At 42.9% G+C, this 25,032-nt stretch overlaps 1 protein-coding gene across 2 annotated transcripts in view; it reads right to left on the minus strand.

Moving 5' to 3' along the window:
* JMJD8 (jumonji domain containing 8) overlaps positions 1 to 24,589 on the minus strand; it is a 28,614-nt gene extending 4,025 nt beyond the window's left edge. The window contains exons 1-8 of one of the 2 annotated variants that reach the window (XM_077449548.1): positions 24,514 to 24,589; positions 21,808 to 21,940; positions 18,623 to 18,715; positions 18,163 to 18,211; positions 17,965 to 18,061; positions 10,824 to 10,892; positions 8,153 to 8,272; positions 5,680 to 5,747 (exon numbers count right to left, since the gene is read on the minus strand). In XM_077449548.1, the coding sequence (XP_077305674.1) occupies positions 5,680 to 5,747; positions 8,153 to 8,272; positions 10,824 to 10,892; positions 17,965 to 18,061; positions 18,163 to 18,211; positions 18,623 to 18,715; positions 21,808 to 21,899 (588 nt within the window). In that variant the 5' untranslated portion in view covers positions 21,900 to 21,940; positions 24,514 to 24,589. Of the gene's footprint in view, positions 1 to 5,679; positions 5,748 to 8,152; positions 8,273 to 10,823; positions 10,893 to 17,964; positions 18,062 to 18,162; positions 18,212 to 18,622; positions 18,716 to 21,807; positions 21,941 to 24,451 lie in introns of both variants that reach the window. The other variant, XM_077449549.1, reaches the window with a different exon arrangement.
* Between the last annotated feature and the right edge of the window lie 443 nt (positions 24,590 to 25,032).

The following is a 25,032-nucleotide window of genomic DNA, read 5'->3' on the forward strand; positions in this document are numbered from 1 at the left end:
AAATGTATTTTATGAGGTTTTTTTTTTTTTCGTGATAGACCAACACAAAATGGCACATAATTGTGAAGTAGGAGGAAAATAATAAATGGTTTTCAATTTTTTATTACAAATAAATATGTGAAAAGTGTGGCGTGCATTTGTATTAAGCCCCCATACTTTGTAGAACTACCTTTTGCTGAAAATACAGCTGCAAGTCTTTTTGGGGATGTCTCTACCAGCTATGCACATCTAGAGTGAAATTTTTGTCCATTCTTCTTTGCCAAAATAACTCATGCTCTGTCAGATTGGATGGAGAGCGTCTGTTAACAGCAATTTTCAAGTCTTGCCACAGATTCTCAATTACATTTAGGTCTGGACATTGACTGGGCCATTTGAATACATGAATATGCTTTGATCTAAACCATTGCATTGTTGCTCTGACTGTATGTTTAAGGTCATTGTCCTGCTGGAAGGTGATCCACCGCCCCAGTCTCAAGTCCTTTGTAGACTCCAACAGGTTTTCTTCTAAGATTTCCCTGTATTTGGCTCCATCCATCTTCCCATCAACTCTGACCAGCTTCCCTGTCCCTGCTGAAGAAAATCATCCCCACAACATTATTCTGCCACCACCATGTTTCACAGTGGGGATGGTGTGTTCAGTTGTATTTTTCTGCCACGCATAGAATTTTGCTTTTAGGCCAAAAAGTAAAATTTTGGTCTCATCTGACCAGAGCACCTTCTTCCACATGTTTGCTGTGTCCCCCACATGGCTTCTGGCAAACTGCAAACAGGACTTCTTATGGCTTTCTTTTCTTAACACTCTTCCATAAAGGTCAGATTTGTGGAGAGCACGACTAATAGTTGTCCTGTGGACAGATTCTCCCACCTGAGCTGTGGATCTCTGCAGCTCCTCCAGAGTTACCATGGGCCTCTTAGCTGCCTCTCTGATGAATGCTCTCTTTACCTGTCCTGATAGTTTAGGTGGACGCCCATGTCTTGGTAGGTTTGCAGTTGTGCCATACTCTATTTTCGGATGATGGATTGAACAGTGCTCCGTAAGATGTTCAAAGCTTGGGATTTTTTGTAACCTAACCCTGCTTTAAACTTCTCCACAACTTTATCCCTGACCTGTCTGGTCTGTTCCTTGGCCTTCATGATGCTGCTGTTTGTTCATTAAGGTTCTTTAACAAACAAACAAAACAGCTGTATTTATACTGAGATTAAATTACACACAGGCGGACTCTAATTACGAATTAGATGACTTCTGAAGGCAATTAGTTCCACTAGATTTTAGTTGGGGGGGTATCAGAGTAAAGGGGCTGAATACAAATGCACGCCACACTTTTCAGATACTTATTTGCAAAAAAAATGAACACCATTTATCATTTTCCTTCCACTTCACAATTATGTGTCACTTTGTGTTGGTCTATCACATAAAATCCCAATAAAATACATTTATGTTTTTGGTTGCAACATGACAAGATGTGGAAAATTTCAAAGGGATGTGAATATTTTTTCAAGGCACTGTAAAAAGTGTTCTGTACAGCTCCATGGTGGAGTTTTGGCTTACTTTACAAGACTCGGAAAAAAAGTACCCTACAGTAATTTGTATCTCTGCCCTATCCCTCAAGACATCATTGTGGTGTTACTATCTAAAAGCTGTAGTCCCCAATTAATGTTCTATACTACCTAATGAAGATATTCCTGTGCAATGCAGGATTTGGAATAAAGTGTAAATTCAATTTTCATGAAAATTTTCATAAAATCTCCTTTTCCAATTGTACATCCAATAAATGAAACATACCATAGCTCCTCCTGTTGGAAATGTTGAAGGTCCTGCCATGACTGATGAAACTGTTTTGGGTCCTCTCCAGAAAAAGCGCCATGTCCCTCATTCTTCTCCGTTCCTGCCGTTTGCAGAATGGGCCGAATTTCACAATAATGCCTCATGGAGCTCTTCAGGCTCCAACTTAGTAGTAGCTGCTCTGGGCTGTTCAAATTTTGTGCATGATGTTCATCTTCATAAGCATGGAGTTTGAACAACCCAGAGCGATCGTTCGTAAGCTAAGCTGAAGGCAGAGAGGATACACTGCACCTGCGCAGTTTGAATGGCCACTAGGGGACACATTATTGAGAAATTCAGCCTCTCCTGCCATTTGCAGGAGAGGATTGAGGAGCCAGCATAATTTCCAACAGGAGCTACGGTATGTACTATTCATTGGCTATAAAATTGCATAGGGGAATTTTCTAAAAAGATGCCCATACACTAACTTTTCCAAGATCTTGGTGAAAGGCCTGTGATGTCACCCTCATGCTTTGTCATGATGTGCTATTTCATGTTAGGCTAAAGCAGGAGTCTCCTAACTTTCTAAGCAAAGGGCCAGTTTACTGTCCTTCAGGCTTTCAGTGGGCCAGACTGACCGGCGGGAGTAGAAAATGCCAAGGCATCGGTGCCCCATCATTGGTTTACATGGGAGGAATAGTGCCATAGTGCTGACCTTGATATCAAGTGAGAAGAATAGTGCCGCATTGATGGTGTCAGTAGGGAAAATGGTGTCAATTTAAAGTGGTTGTTAAGCCACTACTATAAAAATCTCCCATCCCCTCTGTAACACAACACTATGTGTCCCTGTGTTATATTAAAACAATATGCCAGGTATATCAGGCAAATACTGAAAGAAATGGGAAAGCCAGACTACCTCACCTGTCTTCTCAAAAACCTGTATGCAAGTCAAGAAGCAACAGTTAGAACAGGACAAGGAAAAACTGGTGCAAAATTGAGAAAGGGGTGTGGTAAGGATGTATATCGTCACCCTACTTATTTAAATTATATGCAGAGTACAGCATGCGAAATGATCGTTGAATCACAAGCCAGAATTATACTTGCAGGTAGAAATATCAACAACTTGAGATATGCAGATGATGCCACACTAATGGCAGAAAGTGAAGAACTAAAGATGAATGAAAACTTAATGAAGGTGAAAAGGAGAATGCAAAAGCTGGCCTGAAATTGAACATTAAAGCGGATGCGCAGTAGGGAACCGGGAAGTGAAGCCGATTCGCTTCACTTCCTGATTCCCTCACCTAGAATGGTGGCGGCAGCAGCCGAGAGCTGAGTGATCGATCGGCCTCGGCTGCCGGCATCGCTGGACCCCGGGACAGGTGAGTGTCCATTTATTAAAAGTCAGCAGCTGTAGTATTTATAGCTGCTGGCTTTTAATATTTTTTTTTTGGTGGAATCCCTCTTTAAGGAAACTAAGATGGCCTCGAATGGTTCATATCTCTGTAATGAGGACTGCAATAATGTTTTTCTTACATCTATTACAATATTAGGCCATGTTGGATGACATACGATCATTTATCTTATACATGCTTTTGTACGCTGTTTTGTAAAATTAATAAAAAAATATTGAAACTACTACCTGAAGCCGTGCCCCATGTCCATGAATACAGAAGTGGACAAGTGGGTGAATCCAACCCAACACACCAATGCCCCAACAGATGGCCCCGGATTAGTTGCCAAAATAATAATAAACAAACTCATTTGACAGTTATGATACCATGATGGTGTAATCTTTTGCCTGGAACAATTTGTCTTGAAACCTATCACTCATTTGGTCATATTGTTATTTTGTTACATTTTGCTGTACTTTTTTTCTGAAAACTAATAAAATCTTTATGGAAAAAAAAAATATATATATTGAAAAGAGGAAAACTAAGATCATGGCAACTGATCCCCTCACTCCTTGACAAATAGAAGGAGAAGAAATGGAAACGGTGACAGATTTTTATCTTCCTAGGCTCCAAGATCACTGCAGATGGTGACTGTAGCCGAGAAATTAAGAGACGCTTGCTTCTTGGGAGGAAAGCAATGGCAAACCTAGACAATATTATAAAAAGCAGAGACATCACCCTACCGACAAAGTGCCGTATAGTCAAAGCTTTGGTATCCCCAGTGTGAAAGTTGGACCATAAGGAAGGCTGAACGCCGAAGAATTGATGCTTTTGAACTATGGTGTTGGAGAAGACTCTTGAAAGTCCCTTGGATGGCAAGAAGATCAAACCAGTCAATCCTGAATATTCACTGGAAGGACAGATCCTAAAGCTGAAACTCGAATACTTTGGCCACCTAATGCGAAGAGAGGACTCATTGGAAAAGACCCTGATGCTGGAAAACATGGAAGGAAAAAGGAGAAGAGGACGATAGAAAACAAGATGGATAGATAGCATCATCAAAACAATGAACATGAAGTTAAGCAAACTCCGGGAGGCATTGGGGGGACAGAAAAGCCTGGCGCACTATGGTCCATGAGGTCACAAAGAGTTGGACATGACTGAACAACAACCACCTATATCAGAGCAGCTCCCAATGTTCAGGTGACTCCTCGACTCTCTTCTTTGCTTGGCTGACAGCTCCAGCGTGCGAGGCCAAGCGATGCCGCTGAGGTCAGCCAGGGAGGAGAGAGAGCCGAGGAGTCATGTGAGCACCAGGAGATGCTCTTTTATAGTTACAGATCTACATATTTTTTATATGACACAGGCACAGGGACACATATTGTTGTTATGTTACACAGGGGGTGGGAGGATTTTATAGTAGTTATAAGAGCAGCAGGAGGGGAGAGAGCAGGCACTGACATGAGCAGACAGGCAGGGAGGGTGGGTAAGAGGAGGAAAAGGACGACAGAGGACAGCGCATGGCTGTGGATGACGGAGGCACGTAAACTGACTACGGTGTCAAGGTTCAGCAGCCATAATAAACCGTGGTCAGTTTACAGGGGGGAGGGTATAGCCAGGCATGATCAGCCAGTTTTTTTAGATGATAGAAGGGACAAAATGACACAACACAAGCACTGTGCTGCATGACATGCTTTAAAGGAACAAGACCTGTTTTTTTTTTCTTTTTAGGTTAACAAACACTTTTTTCAATTTTACATGGCATAGGGAAGAGTCAAAACCCCAGTGAGTTTTTACTACTGTCCGAGTCCCCACTGGGAACATTCAACCTATTTGACGTGGTAACCATTGTCTCCAGAACAGAGATTAATGGGAAATCTAACATTTTACAGTTGTTGCCAAAACAGCAATAGAAAAAACATCTTTTCTTGATTAATCTGTTCCAGTGTCAACCGTTTAAGAGGGGATTTCCTCTCACTTTGGAGAAAAAAGAAAACAATTGACATTTTACTATCCTATATAATACCAAAGGAAAAGTGTTAGCTTAAGATGTGTTGTATGCTATTAAACCAGAATAAATCTCAAGTATACAGGTAAAGCTTATGTACTTGCAAGAACAGGACATCCGTGCAAAAGTTGTTTGCTCAGGTTATCATGGGCTCTAACAGCTGCTTACAGTCAACATTGGCTTTCAAATCCTTTTCAAAGTCAGAATCTAATTATGTTTGTATGCCAAGACAATGCACACAGCAAAATGCAGAGCGGAGTCAATTAATCAATTAACTCCACGCAAAGACATTCCACTTTTGGGTGGGTGCTGAAAGAATGAAACCACTCAATGGCTTTTAATACCTTTAGGAGAATCCACCAGTGAGATGTCCTAAAATGTTTTTGTCCTCTCTCGCCAGGCCGCAACTAAACTCTCTTACAAGAGAGTTCCCAAACTTTGTATTTAAAGCCATAGTACATTGTTGAAAGAAAATCTGTGGAACCAGAAACCCCAACTAATGGAACAGTCATCCTTACCTTTCTGCCATATATAACTTCAGAGTAGCCAGGTCCATGCCAGTGGAAGGGAACACCCGTTCCTGAACCTGGGGAAGAGGAGACAACAATGGTTTGGAAGCTCAATGATGGGATGATTTAGGCCCCATACACACTCTTAGATTTTCTGCAGAATTTGGTCTTCAGAATTACCAAAACCACGTAGTGCAAGGGCCTGCTTGACTGCACATAATTAGAAACTCTTAAAGGTTTGACCTCATATTGTATGGTTTTGGTAAATCTGAAGACAAAAAAGTCTACAGAAAATCTAATGGTGTTTATGGGGCTTAAGGCTGGCCATATATCATACAAGTTTCTTGTACAAATTTCCTTTAGATTTACCAAAGCATACAATATGAGGTCAAACCTAAACACTTTCAATTTGTATGCAATCAGGCAGGCCCTTGCACTACACATTGTTGAAGGTAAATCTGAAGGAAATTGAACAAAAACATTGTATGGCTAGCATTATGGGTGGACAGTCCAAGGGCCTGATAATATTTTGAACTTTGCGCCTGTGTTCCATTGTCTTGAGACCGTGGAGGTATGTCATTGATCGAAGACCATAACTGCGTGTCACTGTTCTGGATGGAACCCCAGTGGTCATTGGGAGATTGTTTTAGGACACAGACTCTGGGTGTGCTGTTGTTTCCGGACCTCAACTGTCACTGTGTATGGTTTGCAGACCTTGTGTGTCTTCCATTGTCCTATATTAGCCTTTCCAACACAGAGGAACCCTTGAAATAACTTTCCAGTCTCAGGGAACCCCTACTAAAAATGACTAGATCTACAACCCATGATGCAATTAGTGTGATGGTCAGTGGGAAGAATGCTCCTTACACCTGTGGTCATTGGGAAGAATTACCTCTTTACAGATAGCTGAAAAGGTCAGTGGGAACTTATCTGAGAGTCAGAAAGTTCTCATTGTTCAAGGAACCCCTAGCAACCGCTGGAGGAATCCGAACAACGGTTTGTCATTGTTATGGAACCCCAACTGTCCTTGTTTCATGGTTTTTGGACCATGACTAATGGTGTTTCATCTTGCGAAATCAACAGTGACTGTTAAAAGAAATTTGGAAAGATATTACTTTAACCTTTTGTTTTTCCTGGTGTTTTATGGCTATTTGACTAGAATGCCTGCATTCCTAGGGCTGGCAGCTTTTCCATGCCAAAGGACTTCCACAGTCTCCATTGCTTTATAACAAAGGGAATATGATATTGAAGCGCCATATCAAAATGTAATCATCCAGACAGTGAATAATTCCACGGCAAGAGAGGTTTTTTTTTTTTTTTTTTTTACAAAGCCAATGCATTTCGGAGGGACAAAGAGCACCCTCCTTAATTAGGGCTACAAAGATGCAACAGAATTCAAAATAATATAAGAATAAGTAAAATAGGTATACAAATACTGTGTGCGTGTGTATATATATTTTTTTTTATTTACACACACACACAGTATATTTTACTTTTTTTTCTTACATCATTTTTAACTCTGTTGTAAAACTTTGTAGCCCTAATGAAGGGAGTGCACTTTAACCCCTAAAACGTGTTGGCTTTGTAATAAACCTTATTTTACCTTGGAGTAAATCCTTGTCTGGATGATTACATTTTGGTGTAGTCCTTCGATCTCAGTTTCCGGGTGTCATTGTTTCAGGACCCCAAATGTCCTTGTTCTGGGACTTCATCTGTCAAGTACCATTATTTTGTAAAACCAAGAGTCATTGTTCCTTTGCCCAAAGTATCAACGTGCCATTGTTCTGGGACATTGAGAGTGAACAATAACATTTTCACAATCTATGTGTCACTGGCCTATTACCTCAGCTATCAATGCGTTATTGGTCTGCAATCCCAAATGTCAGTATCTTCTTGTTCTAGTACTGTTCTGGGATCCATGCTAATGTGTGCCATTGAACTCCTGAGTCAGATTGTTACTCTTGATTCTCCATTTGTCATTGTTATGTTATTCTGTAATACACTGAATCTCTAAGAACACATGGAATTTAAACGCAGATTTTTGGACCCAGACAGGGGCGGACTGACCATTCGGCCACTAGGGCACTGCCCGAGGGACCCTGGCCACTAGGAGGCTCCATCAGGGTTACCAGTCTCAGTAAAACAAAAGACAGTATGTAAAAATCTGTGTTTTATTTACATCTGTCTCTGAAATGTCCCTTACCGACATCCTTTTTGTCTAAAAATCCCACGATTATAGCTGCCGCACCTCTCCGGTACCTTCTCAGCCAATAGAAACATGTCTGTGTGTATACTGTGTGATTGTATACTGTGTGTGTGCGTTTGTGTATACTGTGTGGCCCCATAATCTCTGATTGCCTGGGGGCCCCATAATCTCCTATTGCCCGGGGGCCCCATGAGTTGTCAGCCTGCCCCTGGACCCAGAGACACAAAATAAAAAAGATTTTTAACAAATTTTATCAATTCCTTGATTGACACTTACCAGCTACGCCAAAACTATACGCCCCGGTAGTGCCTGGCAGCTTGAATGGTGGTGGGATATACTTCTGAAACAGAGATCCCCACTCAGTGAAATTATTATCCCCAAAGAAATACAGAGTATCTGTAAGAAAAATCCGAGATCATCTTATAGCTCATTCGTCAACAACACATGTCCTCATTGCCAAGCACCACACATCTCTGTTCTCAAAATGAAAGAGAAGAAGGGCTCATGTACACGGGTCTTAAAAAAAATGCCGCTTATAAAAGGCGTTCAGCATTTTTTACATCTGTAAATGCACCTCTACGTTAGCCTTTGTGGCAATGCATGCGTAGGCATTTACAGGTGTATATATTTGAAGGGAACATGCATCAAAAAAGGGTGCATTCTGAGAGAAGCTTATGAAAATTATGCGCATAAACACAAGTGTATGTGCTTAAATTTATTCCAATGGCCAGAATTAATATTCTGTCCAGTACAATGTATTTACACTCAAAGCCACATGCACATAAACTTGTGTACTTAGAGGCAGGGGTGTTGCTGGGTCTACAAAAGATCTGAGGCTAGAGCCCATAGCAGCGTAGTAAAGAAAGTCATACGCTTGGGTGGGCATACACATGTATATAATGTGTGTGTATATATCCCCAGATAGCCCCCCCACTTAGATCAGGATCCCCAGAGAGCCTCCCCTTGGGGACCCCTGCAGAGACTCAGGGCTATGGGCCTCCCCTGTGCACGCTCCCTGCGCGCTGTGATCACCGAGTCACTGAGACTTGGGTGATCACCGATCCGAGTAAGGGGCCGGTCCCGGCCCCTTACCATGTGATCAGCTGTCAGCCAATGACAGCTGATCACATGATCAAAACAAAATCTCAAGATCGTTTTTTTTCTCCTCATGCTGACAGTGGAGGAGAAAAAAAATGCAATCACTAGCTCATCTTAAAGGGACATCGGTCCCGAAGAGGAAGAGGCAATTATGCCTCATTTAAGCCATCTGACAGTGCCCACAAGTGCCACCTATCAATGCCCACCAGTGGTGCTAATCAGTGCCACCTAGAAGTGCTGCCTATCAGTGTAACCAATCAGTGCCCATCACTGCCACCTATCGGTGCCCATCAGTGCCGCCTCATCAGCGTACATCAATGACAGACAAAAATTACCCGTTTTAAAATTTTATAACAAAATATTTAAAAAAATTCAGTCTTTTTACATTTTTTTTTACAAAAAAATAAAACTACAGGTGATCAAATACCACCAAAAGAAAGCTCTATTTGTGGGGAAAAAATGATAAAAATTGAAGTGCCCAGTAAGCAAGTGGTTAAGCATACGTTTATATGTCTGTGTACATGAAGCCTAACAGTTTTCAAAAAATTCAGTCAAGTGCACTGCAAGCGATTCCAGTCTAAAGAAAATAAGCAGGTAAAGATCTACAATAAAGGTTTCCTTTTCTGTATATAAAGTAGGTCTGGAAGCAATTTCTCTCTCCAAAACTGTTTTACTTCTCCCATTCCAGCGAGTGAAAGTTGATTGGATGCTGAAGGCCGTTCACATCATTATTATTATTATTCAGGATTTATATAGCGCCAACAGTTTGCGCAGCGCTTTACAAAATGAGGGCAGACAGTACACTTACAATACAAATCAATACAGGGGGGACTAGAGGGCCCTGCTCGTTAGAGCTTACAATCTAGAAGCTTTGTTGTTATTTTCTCGTTGCAGTGCTCTAAAGCTCACAGCAATACAGTATGATATATCATATACTTTGTTGTCCTTGGATTACCGAAAACTCAACAGCTACAATTTAAAGATACATTGTGGTGCATTTGGCAGCCATGGTAGAAAAGTGAACTGACAAAAATGTCTTTGTTTTGGTTTCATTTGTTTTGCTCATTTTCAAATTTCCGAATTTCCAAATGGTCAAATTTCCGAATTTTCTAAATTTCGAATTTCAAATTTCCAAATATATGAATTTCCAAACTTCAGAAATATGAAGATTTGGGAATTTGAAAAATCAGAAAGAAAATCAGTAAAATTCGAAAATAACTAATAATAACTATTAAATTATAGGTATTGGAATTTGGCTGTTCGTGAACGTAACAAATACAAATTTATCCGAAGTTCCGAATTATCCGAAAGAACAAATGCCATATCCAAACCAATGGAATGGAACAAATTAATAATAATAAATAATAATAATAATAAAAAGGTTTTATTATTTTTTATTAATATTAGATCGTTATGTTCCATTCTCTTAGATACAGCATTTGATATTTCAGATAATTCGTAACTTCGTATAAATTCGTACTCGTTACATTCACTAACAGACAAATTTTAAAGGAAATTTCAATACCTATCATCTATTATTGGTTAGTTATTTCAGATTTTCAACTTTCCAGAAATTTCGGAATGAACAAATTTGTCAAAATTCGTTAAAAAATTAATAATAATAATAATAATAATTCGGAACTAAACGAATTGCACATATCTAGTGGCCTGGATGCAAAGCACTTTAAAGCATGGATACACACTGGTTGCAGTAAACATACTGCAGCTGAATGCACCAATGTGCACAGGACAGGCCCTCGGGGGTTACATCGCTACATATCATCAGTGCTCTGGCGAATATCTCCGACTATTATCTGGGAAAGTTATTGCTAAAGAAAACACAACCTACCACATCCCAGTGTCTTCAGATCCTGCGGTCTCAACCAATTCTCTACATACTCCTGAAATGGAACATCCACTGCAACACAAACAAGGGAGACAAGATGGTAAAATAGGGGACATGGTTATATGTAAAATGTAAATATTTGTTCACTTTACAACCAGGCGAGTCGTCTCTTGAAGCAGGTGCAAATTGTTCATTGATACTTGGGTTCATGGTGCATTTGTTAAGTCCATTCAAAAATTCATTCATTCCAATTCCATTCAAAAATGGATGTTTTTAGGTAAACACCAGTCCAGTACAATCATATTCCCCTTATAAATACCTCTAGGACCACAATGTCTCCATTAGTGATTCTGTCTCTCTCACAAGGCCAAAATGAAGGAGTAACTCTTTTGCACCAAGACACTCTTTTGCCTTATGATGGATCCACCTGGGTTGCTTGACACCATCTTTGGAGGAACGGGGCAATGTAGTGAGAGTATTCTGAATCTGAGCATTTTCACATAAGAAATAGGCTAGAAACTACATTAACTTAGCTAAAACGGACAACCAACTGTTCAAGCTGAAGTTCACATTTAGAGACAGTCTGGGGGTGGGGGTGTTGGCTGGGTCGGAGGGAATATACGCCCAGAATCAACTGCCAAATGTACATATTTGACTAGAGTGAACCCTCAGGGAGAACTTTTCATCCATACGTTGGCACCAATTTATGAAGTGGCAATTGCATCATTTAAGTATGAAAGATGTAGAACTTCAGCACAGTTATAATTGTTTCCTGTGCTTTCCTGTCCCAGTGGTCAATATTCCCCCGATTCCTTGTCCTGGTATCAGAACAAAAGAGGAACCCCAGCACCCCAGACATTAATACAACTATACTGTAGAAGTGGGGGAACCATACTATGGATGTGTATTTGATAGGTCCTTCAGTTTATAGTCCATATAAAAAGATTATAGCGAGATGATAGGTTGTGTAACCATAAAATGCCCATCCACAAATGGAAACCTTCACAAGGGGATTAGAAGCAAAATCCAGAAGGAGCTCCAGAGTATAAAAGAGAAGAGAGGCGCCTCTAAGGCCGCGTACACACGCGCGGACTGTTCGCCCAACCTTGTTCGTCAAACAGTTTGACAAACAGTCCGCTCAAAATTAGCATGAACGGACTTGACCACACACGATGAACGAACAGTCCGCTGAAACCGTGCGCGATGACGTGAACGGCACGTACGACGGGACTAGAAAACGACGTCCAATACACTGCAATGCAACCTTCGGCGTGTAAATTCTTTCTGAGTATGCGCGGAACTTAGTTTGACGAACAAGCCTACACACGAGCGGACTGTCCGCTCAAACCAAGTTTCAGCGGACAGTTTTACGGAAATTCCGAAAAACTTTGTTCGTCCGCTGAAACTGTCCGCTGAAGCCCACACACGAGCGGACTGTCCGCTGAAACACAGTTCAGCGGACAAAGTTGGGCGAACAGTCCGCCCGTGTGTACGCGGCCTTAGTGTTACCCTGGATGCCTGCATACTAAGATGTGCCTGTTTTAATCATCAATCATATGAGTTGCTAAATGTTGTACTTTTATTAAATGTAACCATATTGCTACACTTAGGCCGCGTACACACGCGCGGACTGTTGGCCCAACTTTGTCCGTCCAACAGTTTGAGCGAACAGTCCGCTCAAACTTAGCATGGACGGACATGGCCACACACGACGAACGAACAGTTTGCTGAAACCGTGCGCGATGACGTGAACGGCACGTACGACGGGACGCAAAATACGACGTCCTATACACTGCATTATAACTTTCGGCTTGAAAATCCTTTCTGAGCATGCGCGGAACTTAGTTTGACGAACAAGCCTACACACGGGCGGACTGTTCGTTGAAACAAGGTTTCAGCGGACAGTTTTTCGGAATTTCCGTAAAACCTTGTCCGTCCAACTGTCCGCTGAAACTGTCCGCTGAAAGCCCACACACGAGCGGACTGTCCGCCCAAACACTGTTCAGCGGACAAGGTTGGGCCAACAGTCCGCGCGTGTGTACGCGGCCTTAGAGGCGCCTCTCTTCTCTTTTATACTCAGTTGTGACGTGATGCTACTCTTATATCAAGTCAAAATGTATACAAACATTTTGCTGGTCTCGCAAAACACTCCCAATCCAAGGTTTTACTGTAACTGTGTATATATATATATATATATATATATATATATACACACACACACACACACACACACACACACATATATAAAACAGGTGTGTTGAATTGCACATCAGTTGATTTTTCAGTGCAATGCAATCAGGTTTTCCCAAAGGCCATATATAAAAAGAAATCAATCCAGGATTGCTGCACTTTAAAATGTATATGTATATGAAACACTTTATGTGAGTGTTTTGTAACTTTCATATGTATTGATAAAATACATTTTAAAGTGCAGGAACCCTGGATAATTATATATATATATATATATATATATATATATATATATATATATATACGGGGCTCAAAATGTCAAGTCCTGAGCCACAAGCCAGGCCTTAAGAGTTACTTGCCACCTAACTCCTACCCCAAGTCCACCCCTAAACACAGCCTCATTAGTGCAGCCTTATCAGTGGCCATAAGTGCAGCCTATCATTGCTCATCAGTGCAGCAGAGAGGGATTGGGAGGAAACTGTCAGGAGGATCTGGCGGCCAGATCACACAGAGCGGGGATCTCCCGCTGAGACACGGCTTCTATATGAATAGCTGGCCACTGTCAAACGAAGTCCCGCCTCCTGGACACACTCTTATAGAAAACACACTAGTCTAATGCTGATCCAGGAGGCGGGGCTTCATTTGATATCGGCCGGCTATTCATATAGAAGCCGTGTCTCAGCGGGAGATCACCGCTCTGTGTGATCCGGCTGCCTGATCCTCCTGACAGTTTCCCTACTGATCGCTTCCGGAAGAAGCAGTGCTGCCTTTTTTTACAGGACATCTGTCAGGAGCGCTCAGCCCAGTCTGCCCCTGCTCCCTGCTCCACACTCGCCCTCCACTAATTTCCACTCACCAAATGCGAGCAGAAATATTCAGGGCTGTATATATAGATCTAACCAGAGGCCTTCCAACAACATTCGCAGCTGCTGACCTTTACATCCAAAACATGTCCACACAAAGGAGATTTGCTGCACTTATCTGATACATTTCAGGAAATGTTTTAACACTCACATCACAAGGACATGCATTATGTAGTCACTGGACATTACACAGTCAATCATATTTAGTGGACGGTCCGTAGTAGTCACATGTGATGGCATATGCAGCACCTTTAGCAGCCATCTCCCTCTAACAGTCTCTCCTCCACCCCGGGGGATTAGTACTCACAGGTCTGGGCTCCATGTAGTCACCTCCTCACTAGGTACACCTCTTCTAGGCACCCTCCAGGGAAGCAGCCTAACACAGGGACCTCATGGCCAGGGCTAGGGATGAGCTTCGTGTTCGAGTCGAACATTGGCTGTTCGGGCGTTCGGCGAAATCCGAACTCTTGGTCCGTTCGCGTCAAAATTCGTATGGCGCGCGCGGACCACAATGCACTGCGATGGCGCAGTGCATTGCTGGCTCATGATTGGCCAAGCATGCACTGTGACCCCGCATGCTTGGCCAATCGCAGCGCCAGCAGCGAGGAGAGCCATGATTGGCCACAGGCATCCTGCCTGTGGCCAATCATAGCTCAGGCTGTGTAGTGCACGCCCCACACTATATAAGGCCGCCTTTGAGGCGGCCTCGTGTAGTGTGTTGGAATCTGAAGCAGTGGGTGTTCTGTGTACCTTCAACACAGTACACACCGATCGTTTTTGGCTGATTTCCTATCTTGCTCTTGTGTAGTGGTTATTGTCTGTGCCCTGACCGCAGTATACACCACTATATTCACCTCACCTATATAGCTAGCTAGTGATCTATCTTTAACCACTTAACAACCGCCCATTGCCGATTAACGGCTTCAGGGCGGTTGTTTAACTCTGAGAGGCCGTTAACGAACGGCCTCCCAGAATTCTGCTCTCGCGCGCCCCCTGGGGCGCGCACTCGAGAGCATCCGTGACCGCCGGGTCCACAGGACCCGGCGCATCACGGATCACGGTAAACGGCCGCTCGTCGCGGCCGTTTACCACGTGATCGCTCCGTCAAATGACGGAGTGATCACTTGTAAACAAACCGGCGTCATGTTATGACGCCGGTTCCTCCCTCCCCTCTCTGTACCGATCGGTACAGCGGAGGGGAAAGAGATCGGTGTCAGCAGCGATGTGGGCTGCATCTGCAGTGCCCACATCGCTGCTCACCGAATTTAACCCCTCAATTCCCTGCCAATACTCTGCAATACCAGTGCATACTCTGCAGTACCCTGCCATTACTCTGCAGTACCCCGCCATTACTCTGAAGTACCCCGCCATTACTCTGCAGTGCAGTACCCCGCCATTACTCTGCAGTACCCCGCCATTACTCTGCAGTGCAGTACCCCCCATTACTCTGCAGTACCCTGCCTTTACTCTGCAGTACCCCCCATTACTCTGCAGTAACCCCCATTACTCTGCAGTAACCCCCATTACTCTGCAGTAACCCCCATTACTCTGCAGTACCCTGCCATTACTCTGCAGTACCCGCCATTACTCTGCAGTACCCGCCATTACTCTGCAGTACCCCGCCATTACTCTGCAGTACCCCGCCATTACTCTGCAGTACCCTGCCATTACTCTGCAGTGCAGTACCCTGCCATTACTCTGCAGTACCCTGCCATTACTCTGCAGTACCCTGCCATGACTCTGTAGTACTCCCCAATACTCTGCAGTACCCTGCTATTACTCTGTAGTACCCCGCCAATACCCCGCCAATACTCTGCAATACCAGTGCATACTCTGCAGTACCCTGCCATTACTCTGCAGTACCCCCCATTACTCTGCAGTACCCTGCCTTTACTCTGCAGTACCCTGCCATTACTCTGCAGTACCCTGCTATTACTCTGTAGTACCCCGCCAATACCCCGCCAATACTCTGCAATACCCTGCCATAAATTGTCATACCCAGCCATACTCGGAGATACCCAGCCATACTCGGTGATACCCTGAAATACCCAGCCATAGACGCCCCCACCCCTCGCCGCCCTCCGGTGCTTCTACCAACTCGCCAGTACGATCAAAGCCAGAATCTTTTTTTTATTTTTTATTTCAGGCTTCCCAGCCTAGAGGTGAGATGTGGGGTCATATTGACCCCCAGATTTCACTGTAAAGAGGACCTGTCACCCCATATTCCTATTACAAGGGATGTTTACATTCCTTGTAATAGGAATAAAAGTGATCAAAAATATATTTTTGGGGAAAAAATGTCAAACTAAAATAAAGTAAAATGAACAATAAAAAAAAATAAAATAATTAAAGCGCCCATGTCCCCATGTGCTCGCATGCAGAAGCGAACGCATGCGTAAGCCCCGCCCACATATGAAAACGGTGTTCAAACCACACATGTGAGGTATTGCCGAGAACGTTAGAGCGAGAGCAATAATTCTAGTCCTAGACCTCCTCTGCAACTCAAAACATGTAACCAGTAAAAAAAAAATTTATGAAGAAAAAATTACTAATCTGCAAAATTTTATAACAGAAACAAAGAAAAATTCATTTTTTCGCAGAATTTCCGGTCTTTTTTCTTTTATAGCACAAAAAATAAAAAAACTGAGAGGTGATTAAATACCACCAAAAGAAAGCTCTATTTGTGTGAAAAAAAGGACAAACATTTCATATAGGTCCAGTGTTGCATGACTGAGTAATTGTCATTCAAAATGTGAGGGTACCAAAAGCTGAAAATTGGTCTGGTTATTAAGGGTGTTTAAGTGCCCAGTGGTCAAGTGGTTATTAATAGAGCCTGCAGTCAGTAGTGTTAGGAGATAGTGTGTGCTGTCTGCGTGCTCTGTACCCAGTACATACCGCTATAATATAGGGCAGGCCCCTACTTTCAAACATCCAATTTACAAACATCTCCTACTTGCAAACGCAAGGAGACAGCAGCAAGTGAGATGAAAAAAGATGGACGACAAAACAAATTATACAGGGGTGATAACCCTTCCTTATGTTTTCCAAAAAGCTTAAAAATAGTTTTTTTGACTGGAGCTACACTTTAAAAATGTACCAGTTGAAAATTACAAACAGATTCAACTTAACACAACAAACCTACACAGTCCCTGTCTTGTTTGCACCACCTGTATACTGCTGTTCTGAGTATATAGGGCCTGGGGGCCACACGCATTTCCTTTTTTTAATATGGGTACAGGGTTGCCCTTAATATGCGTACAAGACCCAAATAGGCTGGTAATGGGCAGGGAGGGCTACCCATGCCATTTTTCTGAATGATTTTCAACCATATTGCAGGAACCAGATATAATATTAAAACCGCAAGCAGTTTTAAATGGTGTTATTTTCGTTAAATGTCATTTTGTGCAGGGACTGTTCTAAACACGGGAAACACGTGGCACTTCACAGGCATACTACAGACACCCCCCAGGCACCATATTTAAAGTAATATTTCACTTTTTTTTTTCACTTTAATCGTCATTAAAATCAGTGCTCCCGCCAAAACGGCCGTTTTTAAAACTTTTTTTTGCATTGACCCATGTCCCCTGGGGCAGGAGTCAGGTCCCCAAACCCTTTTTAGGACAGTATCTTGCATATTAGCCGTTAAAAATGAGCACTTTCCATTTCGAACGTTCGAGTCCCATAGACTTCAATGGGGTTCTAACGTTCGTAACGAACGCGGGGGCCGTTCGCAAGTTCTGGTGCGAACCGAACCGGGGGGTGTTCGGCTCATCCCTAGCCAGGGCCTACACTTATGGGTTACATCTACATTGATGCAGGGTATTTAGCTCCCAAACCCCAAGGGTTGCTAGGCCTCCTCCCAACCTGGTGTATAACAGGACACTGACTCAACCATGACATCATTGCAGGAGGGCTCTACCTAAAAGGGGCCTAGCACCTGGTGACCCTACTTACACTATTCTGGTACAGAGCCACCTAGTGGCAAAGTAGCTAACTGCACCTGCCTACATATATATTGATATTGGAAAAGCATAAAAAATGCTGGCCTTCCCTATACACACACAGAGGGGTACCCTTTATGAAAGACTCACCTTTATCATAGGAATAAGTGTTGGCTGTACTCAAGCGCACTAGGTGGTGTCCATAGGTTTTGAGAAGGTGATCCTTCCTGCACAACGTCCGAAACTCCTGGGGGAGGGGGAAGGGAATGGCGAGAAAAGAATGGAATGAAATGGAGGCGAGATTTAAGCTGGGATGTGATTGGACACAAATCAGCAATCGCCACTTACCGAGTTATCTGTGATTCCCTGCAGTATAACCGGCCTCCTATAGGCATATCTGTCATGGAGAGAGATATTAAAGGGTCAGTCCACCCAAGTGATGAAGAGAATTTCCCTGTAGCCGCACATCAAAAAAGATTCCCATTAATCTTAAGCATATGGCAACCTCAGCCTGGGCTTCAACCAGGCCCAGGCTGACGCGTTTTGCTCTGCCCCCTTGGACCTTAATCATGGGGGATCTGTCACACCAGGCCCCACTAGTATCTGACTCATCATTCTGATGGTTAAGCTGATATTTTTCATGGGCAAAATACAACAAAGAAGAAGATTTGTGTAAAATTTTAGAGCCGAATACAACTGTTCCAGGATTCAATGTGCCCGGAGGCAAAGTATTATTTAGCAGCGGTCTGATAATTGCTAGTTACTGTTATTATGTATGTACATTGCACACCCCTCCCCCCTTACTCACTGTTCAATAAACTCAGTGTAGGTGATGGATCCATCTCTCCTCTCCACTGTGCAGCTCTCCTCCTCCTGTACCGGGGAGTATTTGTTCCACGACCTGCCAACACAAAGAAACAAAAATATTCTATAATATGTCGTCAGTAGGAGCAGCACTTGTCATTTTAAAGCCCAAATAAACTTTCAGTTCAAATCAGCTAAACAAATTCCAGAGGCATCAAAGCCTGCAGAGAAAGACCACTGCTTCCTGTGGGGGGGGGGGGGGGAAGCAGTGGTCTCTCTGCAGAGGCCTGACACAGCCCATACTGAGTCAAAGCCAGAGCCCTACACTAAGCATAGAGTATGCGCCTTGCTGATTGCAGAGCTCTGACTCAGTAGGGGGCATGTTGGGCTTCTGCAGAGGGACCGCTGCTTCCACACAGAGCAAGTAGGATTTTCACAACAGGGGGACAGGATTTTCTACTCAGGCTGTGGATGCTTTAGACAAAAGAGAGAGAGAGAAAAAAAAAAAAAGGGACTTTAGGAGATTGTACAATTTTTGTTTTGCAGCACCTGGCATAGATTTAATTGATTTAAACCCAGTCCAGTCCAGTCAGGCTAGAAAGGTTTTCTAAACCCCAGTAAAAGGACATTTAGTTTGCTAAAGCTTTGAGTATCATAAACCTTTATAATGTATTTTCCATATAAAACAGTTTTTGCCTTTTGTTGTTTTTTTTGTGCTTTTGATCTCCTCAATCCCCTCCACTTCCTGACTGCATGCACTTCTTTGGGACGGTGCGGCACTCGTCATCAGGATGACATGTGACAGGGTGACAACACAGGAGAACAGTTGTCACCCCATAACAGGAAATGCCCGAAAAAAGGAACCTTCGTGGCAGGATCAGCAGACATTTTAATAAAAAAAAGTTATAGACTTGATTAAAAACAATATTATGTGTCTCTTATGCCTTAGTATTTTTCGGGTATAGAAGCCGTATCTGCCCGAGTCCACCTTCGTGGGATCCAGAGTCCCTGAGACTTGGTCCTGGGTTTTGTTACCATGGACTGAAGGGTCATCCCTCAGTTCCTGGCTCCTCACATACTGGGAGAGACATATTTTGATGAAGTTGGTGAGCAAATCTTTTCTTTGTAACATATTTTTTTTTCTAAAACGAGATCGATTTACATATAGACTGCTGAGATTATAAAGATGTTCTTCTTTTGAACCCAACGACAATCTATTGAGATTCCCTGGAGAAGCAGAGTAATAGCTCTGCGAAACGCGTTGGTCTACAATGAATCAATGAACCAAACCAATGTACTCGCTGGGAACAAGTATTATCTGACAATTCAAGCTGTTGTGTTATTGTTTACACACCGCTGTTTTTATACTTTATTATGGTGTTTTACTAAGAGCCCTTTCACACTGACAGCGCGGCCGCGTCAGTGGTAAAGTGCTGCTAGTTTCAGCAGCGCTTTACTGTAGTTTTAGAGGCACTTTTCGGCCGCTAGCAGGGCGCTTTTTTTTTTTTAACTGTAAATTTTTATTATGAGATGAAAGGTACATAGCCAAACGGGCATACCCTGGCAGGAAACTTGTCAAACAGGTAGGGTACATACAGATACAGGTATGCAGGTATGGTGTACAACACAGTAACATATCAAAATTCTAGCAGGATACTCGGTTTTAAAGGAAGGGGAGGTTTGCAAAGGGGAGGAGTGAGGATATATAAGAGTACAAATAAAAAAAATTAAAAAAAGCAGGTATAACCAGAGTTTGATTTACTCAGATGGTATGCAGGGCGCTTTTAACCCCCGCTAGCGGCCGAATAAAGAGTTAAAAGTGCCCGCAAAGTGCCGCAGCTGAGGCACTTTGCAGGTACTTCTGCGGCGCTGCCCATTGTTTTCAATGGGCAGGGGGCGCTTTAGGAGCAGTGGATACATTGTTTCTAAAGTGCCCCAAAAAAACTGCTTGCAGGACTTTTTTTTTTTAACGTCCTGCCAGCACAGCGCCCCAGTGTGAAAGCCCTGCAAAGCAAAAGAACCCCCTACGATGGACCTTTTAGGCACGCCTAATTAACATCAGAGTATTTGAGTAAGGAATTTTATTAATTATTAAACGCATTGAGTAAAAAATACGTATGAAAAAGGAATGTATTCTCCATCTATAACATGATCACCATTTCCTAACAAGACAAATATAATCCTCTTGCATCCAATGCGTTTCGGAGTACAGATACCTCCTTCTTCAGGAGTGTATATTGAAGAGGAATATATCTATCTATCTATTTTTTTTTTTTTTTTAAATATTAAGTATATAGCAACATGAAAATATACATGCATACTAAGGATAACAATTATACAGTCACTCCGGTTTTCACACTGGAATTACAGATGAGGCATTTTTCAGACTCTATTTTTAGCACTAAAGCGCCTGAAAAAACGCCTCCAGTGTGAAAGGAGTCTTATGTTTGTACAATACAAATACTTTTTTCAATTAATATTGTCTATGTGCTCGTCTCAGTGACAACCCCATACCCTAAAAAATTTCCTATCCTCTTCATGGGAAGGAGATCCTCCTCCCTTCTTATTATGTTTTGATTGAAAACAAATTTTCAAATGACGTTCAGAACGACCAAGCTTATATGAGATTTTAGTGATTGGGTACTCCCAACTGATCATCAGTGCCCCGATTACAATAGTAAAAAAAAAAAAGGGTGTAAAAAAACAGTGCCCACCAATTCCAACGATCAGTGACCACCACTGCCCAAAAGCGCCACCAATCAGTGCCCATTAGCCATGCCAGTCAATGCTGGGGCAATTAATGCCGCCTATCAGTGCTGCCCATCAATGCCACCCATCAATGTATATATATTTTTTGTTTATATACAAATTATATATATATATATATATATATATATATATACACATACACACACACACACACACACACACATACACACACACACACACACATATACTGTAGCACATATACCAACCAACATACACCTCTACACTATACAGTACAACACATAAATACTTTTCTTTTCTGAATTGCTCACACCAGCCAACCAGGTTGCCTCTTCCATTTTGTAATTTGTACTGGAAGGCAATGACTGGAATCTGATTGGCTGCTGGGACAAACACAGACAACCCTTCTTCATGGGATAACAAACGCCATTCTATTGCTATTGGTCTATCTGTAAGACCTACCAACCGCCGTCGTTCTCTGTACATTCCATTTCCTCATTCAGCGCCAGCGCCAAGAGTAGTTGGAGGAGAAGAAAAACGGTCACAAGTGCCATCCCGACTACAGAAATCCACAGTTTGGTCGTTCAACCCAGAGCTGGAAAAACAAAACAAAAAAAAAAACAGACAATGGTGGTAAATTGTAGTCCGATCCTCACCAAAATGCTACAATAAAAGCATCTGCCAAAGTAACTTATCTGATTTGTCCATTCTATATCATCTCCACGAAGGCTAGTAAAAATGGCAGTTCACCTATAAAGGGGAATACCGGTCTGAACTGACATATTACATTGATGTGATTACTAGGGGGCAGCAAGAGCTTCACTTTAATATCTGTCCATCCATCTGATTGCACTTCCTTTCCTTTGCTTGCCTGCCACTGCATTGGCGCCGTATTTCCAGGTATAGGGGATCATGTGACTCACTCTCCTTTCTTCCATGTGCCAGCGCTTGGTGATCTCCCCCCCACAGGCACCCAACACTGGCAATTCTACCTGTTCCTGCCAGCGTAATAGCATGTATGCCACGGCATGGCGGGTGGGCCTTAATGCATACCTCCCAACTGTCCCTGATTTGGAGCAATGTCCCTCTGTCCCTCTTTCCTCCACATTTGTCCCTCATTTTGGTCTGATCTATATAGTTGTGCATTTTATATACATTTTATCTATAAAAAATATTTCCCAGCGTTAAACCTTTCATCCTATTTCTAAATTGCTGCATTTGTAAATTACAAAAGCCAATATAAAAGGAATAGTAGTGGTAAAAAAGCACTTTTGGGTTTAACCAATCTTGTTTTTTTGTACAATTCTCCTTTAAGGGGGCGTGTCAAGAGGTGTGTCCTATGCCTGCATACTCTTGCTGATAGGTGTCCCTTGTTCCCATCTCAAAAAGTTGGGCGGTATGCCTAATGCCACATTGCCCCATGTGTCCAAGGTGCTGCTCTGTATGGAGAGCACGCTCACTGCGCGCTCCCAGCACTCTGATCTGAGCTGGGGTGACAGCCAATCACAAAGCTGAACTTTAGGATTGGCCAGCGGGAGACCACAATAAGGTGTTAAAAAATAACATTACTCCTAAACCTCTTCCTGTCCTCTGCAGATTCACCAACCCAACCCTATTCCTCGTCTAGGAAGAGCAACACCTAGCATCATTCAACCCGATCGCTCTGCGAGTCTAGGGAGGGGCGGAGCCTGGGCGCTGTCGATAGCGCTGCCATGTAATTGGTTGGCACTGCTCTAGGCAGCGTTTAGGAGCCACTCAACGCCGGAGGAAGAAGATGGCGAAGAGAGCTGTGACGTCACCTGACCGGACTGAAGACGCTTGGAAAAAAGGGATACTGTATATAGACTTTTGTTTGTAAGCGCTCCAAGAAGATACAGGTGCTCACCAAAGGACTAGGGGGCGGTTGGACTATCTTGGTACAATATAACAAAAGTTAATTCACATATATGAGCAATCATGTAAAAGAAATTGATACAAAAGTTTATTGATCCACAATACATGACCGAAATAACAGTAATAGATTAAAAAATAGGTGACGGCCCACGTGTATCACCAAACTAATACTCCTCTGGTTGGGAAGATCACAGAGGGATAGTTGGTCATGGATAGTATTTCTACTAGTTTCGCGGACTAGGCTGCTTCATCAGGAAAAGATCTGCAATTTATTTAGCACATGATCAAAAACGATACGTTTTAATCACATACAACAAAGAACAATGTTTCAAACAATATATAAACATTAAAGCAATATACAACTGTTTTATACAGGACCGCCGGTATAATAACTAGGGATGAGCTCCGGCGTGTTCGCACACTCCACGCGCAGAGCCCGCCAGGAAGTCGGAGCAGTGCTGCGCTAATCACAGGCAGTGAGACATTTGCATCAAAAATGCATTTTTTTTTTGGTGCGTTTTCCTGAATGACAACAGACACCTCCTCCTAGCAACATTACCGAACCCCAAAATGCAAAAACACATGTAAACAATGTAAAATGTGCTGCAAAAAATGCATCAACCTCAAGCTCTAGGTCAGGGATATGCAATTAGCGAACCTCCAGCTGTTGCAAAACTACAAGTCCCATCATGCCTCTGCCTCTGGGTGTCATGCTTGTGGCTGTCAGAGTCTTGCAATGCCTCATGGGACTTGTAGTTCTGCAACAGCTGGAGGTCCACTAATTGCATATCCCTGCTCTAGGTCCACAACTGGCGTTTGCTGAACATGCGTTTTTGCGCACATTTCAAACGGCCTGCCCTACCTGCGACAAACAAGCCAAAGTCGCCCTTCTACCTGTCTGGCCGTTGAGGGTCACATATCTGCTTGCTGTATTTGGGATGCCGTTAACAATGAACGGCACCGCAAGCGTGACACGCGTTTTCCTGCGCGTCCCCAGCTCCAGGGGTGACTTTCATCAATCGCTCTCATTTAAAAACACACAAGCCAGGCAAAAATCCCCTGCAGTGAATGTCAGATTCATCGCTTTATAAACCATATGTGCGATACACACGCACTGAGCCTGGCCAGTGTGCGGCGGTGATAAGGATTGCAGACTTCTGTAAGCTTCCATTAGTAGATAATGCAGTGATTTTACCACCCCCTCCCTCTATACCTGTGCTGGAGACGTATTTAGAAGCTTCTGATGTCCTGGACTCTATAGGTTCCTATACTCACCCTGCACATCCCTCTACAGCCCAGCCATTCACCAGCAACCACACGTCTCCCTGCCCAATGCATGATGGGAATGGAGTCCCTACAGGCCACCCTGAGCACAGCTCAGACCTGCAATGAGCATGTAAAAGACTACGTTACCCAGAATGCCTCACTGCCTTCACCCTGGCTTTTCCTTTAACCAGCTTTATTACAGCAACCATTCTCTGTGAAGAGATACAATGAGATACAATGAGTTGGAAGATACAATGTAATCATAACAGTCATTCATGCTTGTAATGCCTCGTACACACGATCAGAAAATCGTACGGAAAATAACACTTTCAAATCAATCTTATGATAATCGGATCGTTAGTACAGAGATTTTGAGAGCCAACCATGACAGTTCATCCGATATCGGACATGCACAAAAAAATTTTTTGTACGATGCCAGATCGTACGATTTTCGTTTAATCGGTACAGCCATTGGTCGAAAATGCAATACAAATGCATTACAAAGCATGACATCACTTGCAAATTTTT

This window comes from Lithobates pipiens, unplaced genomic scaffold (genome assembly GCF_037356315.1).
Source record: "Lithobates pipiens isolate NorthernLeopardFrog02 unplaced genomic scaffold, aLitPip1_a1.2 Scaffold_22, whole genome shotgun sequence".
Lineage (NCBI taxonomy): Eukaryota > Metazoa > Chordata > Amphibia > Anura > Ranidae > Lithobates > Lithobates pipiens.